The sequence below is a fragment of the Vombatus ursinus genome, unplaced genomic scaffold (assembly GCF_900497805.2).
Source record: "Vombatus ursinus unplaced genomic scaffold, bare-nosed wombat genome assembly UNPS02005459.1, whole genome shotgun sequence".
Classification (NCBI taxonomy): domain Eukaryota; kingdom Metazoa; phylum Chordata; class Mammalia; order Diprotodontia; family Vombatidae; genus Vombatus; species Vombatus ursinus.
This window is the reverse complement of record NW_020945237.1, coordinates 13,194,796-13,210,513: the sequence shown is the minus strand read 5'-3', so window position 1 is coordinate 13,210,513 and position 15,718 is coordinate 13,194,796. Positions and strand designations below refer to the sequence as shown.

The following is a 15,718-nucleotide window of genomic DNA, read 5'->3' as shown; positions in this document are numbered from 1 at the left end:
AATGCTATAAAGAAACTAAGAGAATAGAAACTAGATTCTATATGCAAGATTTATCCCTCTACTAAAGGATTTAAAATATCAAAAGTTAAAGTTTCCTGGCAGGTATGAGTCATATATTTATAACCTTAATATTTACCATGGAAAGATGGTAGTATATTACTTAGATTGATCCTGGGTTACTACACATGAGGTGATCTTTAGCACTTTTATTTAATAAGATGGAACAAAGCATATTCCAACAAAACAGAACAAGCACCATTCTTAACATTCATAGTTAAGAACATAGATAATGTCTCCATCTCCTTCAATATCAATCTCCCTAACAAAGCAATCAACAGGGTAGAATAAGTGCTTAATTCATTCACTCATCCATTCATTTGTTGGAATAGAAGTGAAATGTCTTCAAAGTAGTGATTAGATTTTTAGATCTTAAAAGAATGCAATTTTTAAAAAAGCAATGAAATTTCATAAAAGTCTCAGAATTCCATACTAACGTGTGAGGGGAAATAGGCAGACAAAGCTAAAATCATACACAATCTCGTATCCACTGAAATAGTAAAGTAACCAACTTGATTATCCATTTACACTTGTATATTGGAAGAAAGGTGCAAATAATTCAAGCCACTTATTTTGAATTTCTAAAAGTAAAACATGGTTTTAATAAATGAGTATTCTCACTTATTTTTTTTTTAAAAAATGGGAAACGAAAAGAAAAAGAAAAATAGATTATTAGAATTTTTTTTTGTATTGCCAGGTGGGAAAAAGACTCGGTATCAAAAAAGTCAAAGATCATTTCAAACTGATTATAATTTAAAAGAAAATGTAAAAGACAGCTATTCTGTCAAATTTATTTTTTAATTTGTAAACTAGAAGAGTCTAGAATATCTGGTCTCTCCCCTCATGAAATATTTCCATGGAATTTTAACCTTGAATAAGCTTTTTAAAATGTATTGAGATTATTAAATTCATTTCAATAAGAAAACCACTGTAAAAGAGCCTTGTTTAGCCAAAGGGAAGAGAGATTCCCTATGGATAAAATGGTTCTCCAGATGCTCTTATTTGCAGATGACACTGTGATGAATGTACTGAGAACTCCACAATCACTCAAAAGAGGTAGACATAGCAATCCACACACAAGAAATGAAGAACATATTTTGACTAAATGATGACATAATTGGATGGAGAATCCACTGATTTAGGCTACCACTACACAGCTTGGAGAGGAATTAAATTTGGATCTTGACCCGAGCCCAGAGCAAAAAGAGAGGAAAAGAATTGGATAGATTTAATTTCACTGATCCCAAATGGCTCAATTGTTCAATATAACAAAAGTCATTTTTTTTCACAACCAACATTCCACTGGTGATTCTATATGACTATAATTTAGGGGAAACCATCATCTCAGAAAATTCAAAATGCAGGTGACACCGTAGAAAGATAATGGGGTGGTAAGCTACAGCATGTTAGCAATAATAGCTTGTGTATAAGAAATGGTTTAAAAAACTATCATTCAGGAAATCAAGACCTAAGGATGTGGGCTAGTCATTAGTGTTGCCTTGGTAATCACAAAATATCAAAAGAATGGCAGGAAGATCTACACAAATAGGGTAAATCATCTTTTGAGTTTTTATGGAAAGATATGGACAATAATTACAGGCTGAGAAGCCATGAATGACTTTCCATATGCAAAGGATGAGAGAAGAGCCACATCACTAAGATTATGGATATTATTTAAGGATTGAATACTATCAAAACAGAAATATTTTCCTTCTTGAAGTAAAGATATTTAAAAAACCATCACCCTACATATACATGTGTATGTATACTTATTTAGACACACACATACAAAATAAGATCCTTTTAATAAATAATGCTGCTTAACATTACCAATGACTTGAATAAAGGTATACAGGGTATTCTCATCAAATTTGCAGATAAAATAAAGCTGGAAGCAACAGATAGCTAACACACGATCAAGATCCAAAAAAATTCGGACAATCATGGTATCAGACCCAATCCAATGAGACAAAATTTATGAGGGATACAAGGTTTAATATTTGGGTCCAAAAAATTGATTTGACAAATATGAGATGGGAAGTAAAAGGTTAAACAACACATTTCCTGAACAAGACCAGGGATTTTGGTGGCTCTTCAAGCTCTACGAAATCAGTGGTTTAGTGTGGCAGCCAAAAAAGCTATCATGATCTTGGCCATATAAGAAGTTCACAGCTTCCAAGCAAAAGAAGGTGAAAGGCCCTCAATGCTCTTGCCTGGCCAGACTACATCTGGGATGTTGTGTTGAGGTCTGGATACCACATTTTAGGATAATGTCCACAAGAGAATTATCATGATGGTGAAGAGCCCTGAATAAATGCCATATGAGGATAATTTAAAGAATATGAGGACATTTATCCTGGCAAAAATTCATGAATTTTTGAAGCACATAAAGTGTTATCATGTGAAGGAGAGGTCAGACTTGTTCTGTTTGGCCAAAAAGGCAGAATTAGAAACAGAAAAGCTTCAATGAGACAGATTTAGGTTTGATATAAGGAAGAATTTCCTAACAATTAAAATAACTCATAAATAGAATAACATGCCTCTAGACAAAGCTGGATGAAGCAGTATCTCCTCATAATCACTTTATACCCAAACATGAACCTTATTCTCCCTTCTGACCTCATAAAGAGTACTCCAGTTTTCAGGTTGATTTTGCATGTGTTGGGACGTTAAGAAAGCTCGGTGTGAAGAATTTGAATTTGTCTATGTCCTGAATGTAGAAAAACCATAATTAGGCTATTTGGACATGAAACACAACATGGACATCTATGTATTTATCTGTTACTCTCTTCTCCTTATGAATGAGCAGGCCACTGGTGGTACAGTAATAGTGTGCTGACCCTGGAATCAGGAATATCTGAATTCAAATCCAGCCTCAGATTATTAGCTGTATGATCTTGGGCAAGTCATGTAACCTCTGTCTGCCTCAGCTTCTTCAATTATAAAATGGAAGTAATAATAGCATCTACCTCCCAAGGATGTTGTGAGGACCAAATGAAATAATATTTATAAAGTGCTTAGTACAGTACCTGGGCACACAGAGGGAACTATATGTTAGCTATTGCTATTATTATTTTTGTTGTTACTACTATAACCACAGAGGAATATTATTACAACCATCCTGGATCAGAGTTCATGAATGAGAATATTGTAAGTCACGATACCTCATGGTTACTCCTACAGTCCTGAGGGGAGAAGTAGTCAATTGCTAAATAAGGACTGAACTTATTGGTCCTACATGAGTTGGAAATAGGCCCAGAGAGGGTGCTACACAATTTAATCATGTATTTTGATGAACAGTCAAAAGGTTATCTCCATGGAGGAGGGAAAGCAATCATTAAATGAATGAAAACTGTAACAAAATATTAAACAATCCATTCTAGATTATTCAAACTAAAATCTTGTAATTACTTCCCCTAAGATGACCATCTTAGAATTTTTGGTCTTTCTGATCAGAGACAATTAATGCTTCAGTGGATAAAGGCCTAGAGTAAGGAAGAACTGAGTTCAAATCTGACCTCACACACAAGTTGTGTTGACCTTTGGTAAATCATTTAACTTTGTCTGCCTCAGTTTCCTCACTGTTAAATGAAGATCATAATAGTACCTACCTCCTGGGGTTCCTGTGAGAATCAAATTGAGATAGTATTTCTAAAATGTTTAGCTCATTGCTTGAAACAGAGTAGATGCTTAATAAAAGCTTATACCCTTCCCTCCTCAATTCTGACTACAAAGCAAGCACTAACAGAAAGCCTGAACTTATTGTTGTTGTTAACAACAATAAGCTTAAACTCAAGCAAAAAACTATGCAATTGAAATGGTCATTTGGTAAACACAACATAGAGACAAAAACAAAATCTGAATGAAGAAGGAAAGGAAAGGTTATGGCTCAAAATATGTATTCCTCTAAAACTTAAAATACTGAGAGTTCTAAATGACAACTAAGGAATGAAGATAAATATGATTTTTTAACACCTAAGACCATACAAGACCATACAAGACCATACCCTTTTATGATTCTCATCCTAGAAGGGCGCACCTCTCTAGAACAGCGGTCTTTTCCATAGGAGTTAGTAAGTATCATTTCAGTATAATAGGGTACCTGGCCAAGAGGATGCTAGTGAGTCTATTTCTGACCAGGAATGATGAGGGGGTGGTCCTATGGGAACATAAAGTCTTCTAACTGGCCCAAATGCAAGAAATGAGGATGGGCAATCTCTCCTTCTCTTCCCAAGTGGCTTTAGAATAAGGAATGCTCTTGGAGCAGGGAGGACCTGAGTTCAAATCTGACCTCAGACACTTGACACTTACTAGCTATGTGACCCTGGGCAAGTCACTTAACCGCAACTGACTCACCAAAAAGAAAAAAAAAGAAAAAAGAATAAGGAATACTCTGAACTACTGAGTCAGGGAGGGAAAGGCTACCCTATCTCTCACACAAAACCAAATCTTTTTCTATTATGTTTCCTTTATCCTACTCTTAGGTGAACAAGTAACTGGAGATGTGACTGTTATGTTCGTGGGTTTCAAAGAATAAGAAGAGCTATCACAGAGGTCCACTGAGCAAGGGGATCTGGTAGAAGACATCCCTGGAGCCAGTAGCAGCAGCTGCTAGGTTTGGTAAGAAGTCAATCCTGAGTAGTGACCAACTTGACTCAGTCCAACAGTGGACTGATCCATCAGCCAAAACACTGTCATCACGCAAGAAACTAGTCCAGCCAAGCAAGGGAGCAATTGGTTCATCAGCAACACCACACCAGAAGCAAATTGGTGGGGACCCTCCAAAGACAGAAAATAACTTTTAGGACCAAGAATCACCAGCTATATCTCAGCCTGACATGATCCCTCTTTGTGTGCCTCAATGTCACAGTATTTTAAATTTGTGCCTCCAGATGGATTCTGCGGGCAATTAGGGAAGAGTGTGCACCTTCTGGTCTTGGGGGAGATGTTTTGTAATTATTGCTCTTGCTATAACTCTTGAGTAAATACCCCTTTTTAAAGGCTAAACAATACAACTGGTTAATCAATAATGGAGAATGCTATATTGCACCAGGGCTCATAAATAAGAAAATTAGAAGTCAGAACTCCTCAGAGTGACTCTAGAGCCCTGAGGGAAGAAGGAGTTGCTCACTATCTCAGGATCCAACCTACTAGTACATTATGAGTTGGAACTGGGCCCACACAAGGTGCTACACAATTATATCACATAGACTGCTGAAAAGTCAGAAGGCTATCTCCATGGGGGAAGGGGCCATAATCATTAAATGAATGAAGATTAATTATGAAAAAAGATCAAAAAATTCATTCTTGTTCTTTTTTAAGTTAAACTTTTATAATAACTCCTCTTAAGATAATCATTTCAGAATTTTTCGCTCTTCTTACCTAGATATTTTGAAGATCTAGAGTCTCTAAATAATGAATGAGGAGAATTAAAGGAGAATGAAATGAAAGGACTAAGGTGGGGAAGAGGGCAAGTGTTTCAAGGATTCAAGAAGTAGAATAAAAAACAGTCCTCTGTAGCTAAAGTAAAACATTCCATCAATAAAGTTACAATTGGGCTATTCTTTTTTTGCTGTAATTTTTATATCCTATGCTATATAAATTTAAAAATCTGTAAGATAAAAAATTAAAATTATTTAACTTACTTTCTCAGTAGTAACCGTCAAAGAAGGAACCAAGGCTGGTGATGGTTCTGGTTGCTTCTTATGTTTTTGTTTGTGTTTGTCTTTTTCTTTATATTTCTAAAGATTAAGAAAAGTAAAGTACAGGTTTAGGTTCATATGATGATCCATACTTATTTTAGCACAACAAAAGGAGTAAAGGTGTTTTTTTTCTTTGTTTTGTTGGTGGCAGCAGCAGTAGGTGGGAGATAGGGTGAGGGGAACATGATTTGTAGACAGTATTTAATCATTCAAAATATCTGACTGCAAAAAATAAACTAAGATAAATCAATTGCTTCTATCAGCATGATCTTAGGGTTATTCATAATAGCAGTTTTCCATACATTAAAAATTATGTAAAATAAGCACTTTAGCCTCTAGCCTCAACTGATCAGACCAAAAAATGCAAAATAATCCAACCAATACTAATGGATCACACACTTTGTTCAAGGTACACTACATATAGATGATGATACCTAAATGAATAAGAACATCTGAATCTTCTGTCTTTTATAAGCATCAAGTTAAATGAAGGAGAGGATCAGAAAAGAATATAAATAACTGGTTCAAACAATACAGAAAGTTCCATAGGATACACAAAGTGCTATGAGGACCCAGAGCAAGATCGCAGCACATAGACAAAGCATTTACATCAAGACTTTCAAGGTGAGAATATTTTCAAAATAGAGAAGTGGGAGACAAGCATATCAGGTAGGAAAACAGCACAAAGGAAGAGGAGGAGATTAGGAAATACAAAGTGTGTTTATGGAACCATTTGGCTACAGCATAGAGTGAGTAGTCAGTCAATTAGTCAATAAACGTTTAATAAACATCTGTTATGTGCCAGGCGCTATACTAAGTGCTGGGGATAAAAATATTAGTTTAGAAAAAAAAGAGGGGGAGTCCTCACCCTCAATGACCTTACAGTCTAAGGGGCAGAAACAACATACAATAGAAAGTTGAAAAGCTAGGGGTGGAGGAGTACCTAGCGAGAGGGCATGATGGAGAAGTCCAAAAGCAATCAATGCAGCTGGTGGGAAACAGGAAGAATACTGTGCTGGACTCTTTTTAAACAGCCTTTGAGTTCATGGCTCTGCCCTCAGGCCAAAAAGTTCAATCAAAAGGGCACAGGGGACTAATGAGATATGTGTACCAGGCAGATTCAAACATGTAGAATAATGGGATTTCCCAGTGGTGACATTCCTAGAGAAGGAGGGCATGATGTGGAAGTCCAAAGAAGTCCAACAGAAATGTAACTGAAGGGAAATGGGGAGAAGACTGTGCTGAGTCCCTTTCTTAAACAAAGGCCTGGTAAAACTGGGAAGCAATTTGATTGAAAGATCAATTGTTGCCATGCATACAAATACATAAGAATGCTAGCCTGAGGAATTACTACATAATTATGTAGGGAAAGAGCATATTGAAGATTTTAAAAAGATTAAGCTGGTAACAATATGTAATCCAATACATACAAAAAAACTTTTTACATTTATTTATTTTTACATTTACATCGAATGTTGAACACTGTCCTAAATACTGAGGAACACTGAAATTTTAGATAAGACAGAGTTCCTGTCCTCATAGAGCATATAATCTGGCAGGGAGATATGACTTACGAGTGTATAACACATCATATATACAAAAGCACATTAAAAAAAGGTAAAATGGACTGCATTAGACCTAAGATTTGGAAAGCTCATTATTGACAGGAAGAAATAATAAGAGGCTTCCTGGAAGAGGTGAGATTGCATTTGAGATAAGTTTTACAAAGCCCAAATCCAAAAATTGAAGAAAGGAATGCCATTCATGACATGAAAAACAGCATGAGGAAAGGCACAGTAGTAGTGTAAATGACAGTGTGTTTGGTGAATGGCACATATGGCATGAGCATTATTAAGTAAATGAAGAAAAATCATATGAAATAAAATCAGAAAAGGAGGAAATGACTTGAAACTTTACTCACTAGGCAAGGGGAAGAAGCCACTGAAGATTTTCTGAAAGTAGAGGTGACATGTCTACACAGATGCCCAATCTTCATCTCATAACAGAATGAAGGATAATGGAAAAGGGAGAGTTTGTTAAGGTAGAAAGATTAAGAGACAAATAGTACAGATCACTAATCCGATGGGAAAAGAGAGAAAGGGAAGGATGGGCTAGATAATATGGAGATAAAATTGAGAGAACTTATGCATGTCAACAAAGAGGAGTCAAAAGTCACATCAAAGTTTTAAATAGAGAAGAGTGCAAATGGGGAGGTCAAAAAAAAAAAAAAAAAAAAAGGATGATAAAAAGAAAAAGGTTCAAAAATTCCTACTCAGAACCTCATCACAGTTTGAAGTTGAAGGTTTAGTAGAACTAAATCTGTGATAGGTTCCACCTAGCTAGAAAAGCTTTGAGTACAATCACAGCAACAGAAATGGTTTACTTTCAAAGGGCATACCTAGCTAAATTTGGAGTCATGCCAGCAAACTGGAAAATACCAAGGGCAATTTCATTGTAATCCATCAAAACAAAACAACAACAACAACAAAACCCTCACCTATGTGCATAGGAAAATTTGACCCTGATTCCTGTCATAACAGCAGGGAATGACAGAAAAGGAGGAGAAGAAATTTTAAAAATCACTTCCTTTCTAGATTGTCTATTAACATTAGCTTAACTGTTGGTACTTGAAATATAAAAATCCTTATGTGGTGACCAGTAGGGAGAAAAGCAGAATCTTAGCAACCTTGGTATTCTTGCTATAAAGAAAAAATCAGAAGAACTCCCTTAGATATCCCTTAGAATTCCCTTGACCAAATTAAGTTAACATACATTTTCAAACTCAGGAATTTCAATGCAAGGGTCCATAAGGAAAGACAACAAAAAATGAATTGGAAAACATGGTTTAGGAGTAAGAAACAAGAGACCAATATATGTAGACTAAACACTGAAATGCTTGTATCTGTGGATGATGGTTAAGTTCATAATAAAAAACAAAAGTTAATCCCTCCCTCCCAAAAAAATCAGAAGTCACTGAACACATAAACATACCATGACAAAAATTAAATTTATTCTAAATGATAAGAAATGGTTATTGATATGGGAGTCATCTCTGAATCAGCTGTATGAAGTAAAACCATCAATTTGTTAGAACAGAGATCAAAATGACTACCAAATTAGAAGATTAAAAATCGTGTCATGTAAAACTTGGAAAGACTTAAGAACTCTGATCGGTGTAATAACCAACCATAATTCCAGAAGACTGATGATGAAACATGCTACACACTTATCCAGAAGAGAAATGATGGACTCAAGATGCAGAATGAGACACACATTTTGGACGTGGCCCAGTGTGGGAATGTATTTTTGTTGACTAGGCATATTTGCTACAAGAGCTTTATTTTTATTTTACTTCCAATGCCACTGTCTTAGCTAGCAAGTATTTTCAAGTACTAATTCACCGAGTGGAGCAGAAGGGTATGATAGTAAAGGGCAACACAAATTTAGAATATAAACTTATTTGAAAATTTTAATTTTTTTCTTTTAATCTTATTTTTTTATCTTTTATTTTTACATTACTTTCATTCCCAAAGATTAAAAAAAGAGGGGGGAAAAGCAGTTTAGCAAAACTAACCAGCACAACAAGGAGGTACATTTTTTCAATTCTTCTTGAGAGGCAAGACTGGTTGCTATTAATTACACAATGATCATGGTAATTCTTTGGAACACATCTCCCTATTATATGCTAATGAAACTTGTGGAATTGGGAATGGTTTAGGACCTGAGAAGGTGGCCTACAGAAAAGTAGGATGAAGCCTGGATGACTTCAAGTTAACAGGAGGATCTCTCTTTCCCAGACGCCAAGATGATGGTATAAGATTATCAAAAACATTATCAATGAGGAGCACTGAAGGGAAAAACAAGTCCGCAGACACTTCGCAAGAGATCCAATGAACCCAAGTCCTTCCAAGAGAAGAGATGAAAAAAGAACAGGTATCTGTTGAGTTTTCATCAAGTTCTTTTCTGTACAATGGTAATGGAGTCATTTGGACTCTCATGATAGTTCCCAATGTACTGCAAAAAATAAAAAATAAGGGGCAGCTATGTGGCACAGTGGATAGAGCACCGGTCCTGGAGTCAGGAGGACCTAAATTCAAATCCAGCCTCAAACTCTTGACACTAGCTGTGTGACCCTGGGCAAGTCACTTAACCCCAACTGCCTCACTCCCCCCCCCCAGAAAAAGAAAAGAAAAAAGTCTGCTAGAGACAAGTTTGATGTTGCTGAGGGAATGATTCTCAAATCTGAAAAGGAAATACCAAGCACTTATAAAATGTCACAGAAATTATTGCCCCCCAAAAAGTGATTGAGAGAAATATTGGTAATAGGCATCACATGCCTAACTTCGATGTCTATAAACTCTATGACAATAAGTTAACAGTCATGTTGAATTCATTCTCGATTAAAGTATGGATAAGGAACAGACAGGATTTCATAAACATTCTATAGAAGGGCACATCCCTTCAGTTAAACAAGTGTAGGGAATTAAAAAAAAAATCTCACTGTGCTTATGGTTTGCTAGCTTAAAAAGCATTTGATTTGGTACAGCAAAATACTATATTAAAGAATCTCTTCCAAAAAGATTTGTCTCTTAAGCAAAAGTTAAAATCATCATTCAAGGTTCCCTGAAAGTTCTAACCACAGAGCCCTCTGTCCAATGACCCTCTAATGTGCAGTTCTTTTAATGATCCCAAGCTCCCACCTAAAACAAAGGCCCATCTTTTTACCCTCAATATTCTTATTCCTATAAGTCAGAGAAAATTCTGAAGACTTATATCTAAAGATCAAGATCACCCAAAGGCAAGGAAGACAGATCCGTGAAAAGTACAACTATAGTGTGACACATGAATTAAAAATTAAGCACCAAAAGCAGTGTAACAGATATAATCAGTGATATATACCTGGAAAAGGTGGTGGGATGGTCATGTAGCTTGAGGAAGGTTAAGTAAGGAACAGCCTACATACTCCACCACTAGCCACACAGTGGCAATCAATCAACAAACGTTTATTAAACCCTTACAATTTGCTAAGCACTATGTTAATCACTAGGGATACAAAGAAAACGCAAAAACAGCCCCTAACCTAAAGGAGCTTACATTGTAATATTCAAGCATGGTAAATGAAGGCCAATAAAACAGCCTATTGTGTGGACCTACCTCTGCCCACCCATAAGGGAGAATGAACACACAGAATGAGAAGGTATGAGAAGGGTGCTCATCGGTTCTGCTTAAGTTTCCATACTGATAAGATTAGAGATCCATCATCATTATGATGTTCATCAAGATGTATATAGTCTCTTTAAGGATTATAAAGTGTTTTATACACATTATTTCACTGTTCCTCAGATAGCCAGATAAGGTAAGGGAAGGGCTATTATCATTCCTTTTTTACAGATAAGAAAACTGATGCTCAAGGAGGTTAACCCTAAGTGTCTGAGGTGGGATTCAATACAGTTCCTCTTGACTCCATGTCTCAAACTCTATCCATTGCTAAATTGCCTCTCTCAAAGTACCCATGAAAGTATATTTCTTCAATCTACCCAAGTAAGGATACATACAAGGAGAATGGTAAAGTCTGGGAGGGAAAGATCGCTGTGAAGTTGAATATTCCACTAGAATATCCAGCTAGAACATCCAGTAACTGGAGCTTGGGAGAGACAGTATAGGAGTAACACAAATCTACCACAGAAGGCAACAGCAAGACATAGGATTTGTAAGCTTTCTGCATGATGGTGATAGCTGAAGCCATGGCTGCAGGATGAATTTTAATGTAACAGAATACATAAAGTACAATGATAAGGTTTTAGATTCCACATTGCAACTAAGAAAATACTGCTTGTCAAGTTTTGGTATATCATCAAACAACATCCACAATTATTTGAAAAATCTGTTAAAATGCTCCCTCCTTTTCTAACTACATATATGTAGAGGCCAGGTTTTCTTCATATACGTCAACCAAAACATATTGCAACACGTTGAATACAGAAGCAGATATGAAATTCAACTGTCTTCTATCAAGCTCAGACACAAGAGATTTGCAAAATTATGTAAAACAATGTCACTCTTCTAAATGCTTCTGTTTTTTAAAATATAGCTTTTTAATTAAAAAGTATTATATTAACATGTAATAGGTTTATTATTAGTTTTAAAGAAATAATATACATTTTAAAATAATCAGTTTTAATTTTTTAATATGGTAAGTATTAATAAACTCAAATAAACAAAAGCACTTTAAAGCCCTCAATAATTTTTAAGTGTACAAAGGGGTCCTAAGACCAAAAAGTTTCAGAATAATTACCTATATCAATGAAATCACAGGTCCAGTCCCTACCCTAAACATATGACAATGTATGGCTTATATATAACTGTTTTCAAAGGAATAAATTTAAGATACAATTTGAAAAATAGATCAGATATTATGAATAGCTAAACCAATGTTTCCCGTGGCTGCCATCACTTGCTGCTTGGCAAGGGCAAACTCATATTTGATGGCTAAAACAACTGCTGGGCTCTTTTGGCAGATCACCATGGCGACTGCTTTATATCCCGTTAATTTTTTTTTTAATAGGAAATGACGACACAGACCCTTTGTCTTTTTTCCACTGCCTACTTGTCTGCATTAACAGCCCATTTGATTGGGTCATGTTGAAGGCACTCCAGTTGTTCCGTGTCTTCTCATCTTTAGCCTTTCTTCTGACTTAATGGGGATTTTGACCTTTCCCTAAGCAGTCCATGGTCTGACTACACACACACAGCTGACTGCGAAATGACATGCACATAAGCAACCAGTTATTTTCTGTCTTTTCAGAGAGTCAGTTTCTTTTTTGTGTGTGACATTCAGTACTTGTTATGTCCACTGCCTTCTGGAATGAAGAAATCACATAGAGAGGCATGAGATCTCTGTATAGTCTACAAGACTTCGACCTCTTTAATTTCTCAATGCTGAGACGTTTTCCAACCTATTTTTTTTTAAATCATTCTCCCTTTTTCACGGTTTCATTCAGGTAACCAAATATGAAAATATATGTTGACTTAGTTTGGCCAAGTTCTTCATAAAATTTCGCTATTTCTTAATCTTCTGTCACAGGTGTTGGCATAAGTTTCATTTATCTTCACTGTGGTTTCAGTTATGCTCATCATAAGTAATGCAAAATAAAATAACCCTCTGTCCCATGGAAATGATAATTTTCATTGTCTTTGAGTAAATGATAAAACAAACTCTGGCAACTCCTTTGTTTGCACTACCTCCCCAAAGAAGACAGAAGCATCATCCTTCCATTTAGCTGCAATTTTCTTCTTATTACTGAAGTTGTTCATCACGAGAATATACATATTAATGTGATTCAACAACAGCATGCCAACTGAATGATTACTGGAAAAAACAACCCCAAAGAATACATATTCAGTGGTAAAACACTTTGAAGAAGAAATAACAATATAAAACAGCAAAAAGTAGTAGAATCAAACACAAATCTATAGAAAGTATGGTGCAAGACCCAACTGAAGCACATCCTTCTTCCAAAATCATTCACAGATAAAACTGCCAAGAGGACAACAGACAAATCAAACGTGTTTGTCAACTTTTCTATAATTGAGCCACTGCATTAACTGCTTCCTTTGATGAATCTCTCTTCCCTTTCACTGATACTCTACCTGATCTCCTTCCTCAACGATTAGTAATTCTCCTACACCATTTTACTCTCCTTATTCCAGTGAAGCTGAATATCCATCTATCAAAGAACAAATTCCTCTCACCTATCCCAGGTATCTGCTTCCTTATTCCTATCCATTTCATGCCCACCCTAAATCTGCCTGCATGTTTCCTCATGTGCTCCCTGGAATTTCTGCTCCAGACCTAACTTCTTTTCATGTTAAACCTTTTCCTTTATCTGTTCTTCCATATTCTGGTGCTCACTGAAACTTGACTCCTTACCAATAACACTGTTTTTCCCTAGCCACCCTTTCCAGCTCTGGCTACACTTTTCATGCCCTAACTTACTGGATGATCTGGTAAAGGAGTCAAAACATTCCTTTTGTTCAACACTGCCATTTCAAGGTTCTACCTCTAACACTATTAAACCAGAAACTTCTCCTTTAAGGTTAATGCTATCCAAATTTATCTCTTGGTACAGATGCTGGACACCAACCCCCGGGTCATTCTGCCTCCTTTCTCAATGTATTCAATACCTGATTTATGGTCCCAATTCCACCCCAATTCCAGCCCTTAAATGAGGAAACTTCAACTCACTCTCACTTACAAATACTTTTAACTTTCAAACCCCTTAATCTACTCCTCCAGACTACCTCAGCTACACAGAGATGGTTATCTCTTGTTAATTTCTTGATAAGATATTATCCTAGATTTTTTGATAACTACAAATGTTCTATTTCCAGATTCAAAAACTCCAAGATTCCTCAACTCTCTAGACCTTGTCCCCTTGTACAAAGACCAATACCTGAATAATTCCCATCATCTACTTCTTTTTCTACTTCCACAGGCTGCTAAGTAGTTCTGGAAGAAGTCACAAAACCACTACAAATTTATACAATCTGATTCCAACTGTGCTCTCATAAGAGGAAGGAAGGACATTATTTCACTACTCTTACTGATTTTCTATTTCAGCTATTTTAAACTTCATCTTTCCTCAAGACTTTGAAGGTACCACCTCCCTCACTTCAAGGCTAAGAACTTCAACTTACGTTTCAATAAAAAAAAAAAATTAGTCCATTAACGACATCCCTTTCATACTATCATCTCCTCCTTCACTCCAATAATCTGATGGAGAGGGGGGTGCTTCTGCTGGTCAAGGCCAAACCCTGTGTCCTTGATGTCATTCTTTACCTTTTCCTCCAGAAGACTGCCTTTCAATCGCTCTTTCACACATCTTCCATCACTATATACTGGCCCCTTTGTTACCTACAAATATACTCAAGTCCTTGTCATCATCAAAAAAAACCAAACCAAACCAAAACAACAACAAAAAAAACCCTCACTTCATCCTACCATCCCCAATAGCTATCTTCCTTTACCTCAACTTCCCTTCTCTGCTAAATTCCTCTAAAAAGCGATCTATGCTCAGTACCTCCAGATCTTGTCTCACTCCTTAAAAATCCCACTGATTTCTGGCTTCTGACCTCATCATCTGACCGAAATTGCCTTCTACAAAGTTATCAGTTCTATCTAAATTAACAAGTCTAATGGCTGTTTCTCAATCTTCATTGTTCTTAGACCTTCTGTAACATTTAAAACTGCTACTCACTTTCTCATCTTGGATACTTCTCTCCTTTCTCTGAATTTTCAAGATCCTGCTGTCTCCTGATTCTCCTCTTACCTGTCCGACTACTCCTTTTCAGTCTCCATTCCTGAATGTTCATTTTTATCATGCTCCCTTAACTTTAGGTATTTTCCAAGGCTTTGTCCTGTGCCCTTTTCTCTCCATACTGTCTCCCCTTAATTATCTCATCATTTTCCATGGGTTTAAGTTATCATCTCTATACAGATGAATCCAAGATCTCTATCAAGCTTTAGTCTCTCTTTTGGAGCTCTAGTTCCACACCTGCAACTACCTATTGGACAAGCAAGACTAAATGTCCCAAAGACATCTTAAATTCAACATGTCCAAAACAAAACTCATTATTTTTACATCCAAAGCAACCCTTCTTTTGAATTTCCTTATTACTGTTGAGGGTACCACCACCCTCCCAGTTATCCAAGTTAACAATGTTCTCAAGTGCTCACTCACCCAGCATGCCCAATCATTTGCCAAGACTTTTCAATTTTACCCTCAAAAACTCTCTAGTATACTTTCCTTTCTCACCAATCATTGAACCACCACCCTTGTTCACTTTTCACCTATTGACACATCACTGCCGCGATTCTCTCTCCATTACAATCTATCTTCCACAAAGCTAACAAAATTATTTTTCTAATGCATAAGTTTGACTGCGCTCAAATAAAATGC

At 36.2% G+C, this 15,718-nt stretch overlaps 1 protein-coding gene across 6 annotated transcripts in view; it reads right to left on the bottom strand.

Annotated features, from left to right (window-relative positions):
* The window catches only part of MLLT10 (MLLT10 histone lysine methyltransferase DOT1L cofactor), a 212,956-nt gene that overhangs the window by 98,899 nt on the left and 98,339 nt on the right, over positions 1 to 15,718 (bottom strand). For all 6 annotated transcript variants that reach the window (XM_027847831.1, XM_027847834.1, XM_027847835.1 and 3 more), the window contains one exon: positions 5,703 to 5,798. In XM_027847831.1, coding sequence (XP_027703632.1) covers positions 5,703 to 5,798 — 96 coding nt within the window. The remainder of the gene's footprint in view (positions 1 to 5,702; positions 5,799 to 15,718) is intronic.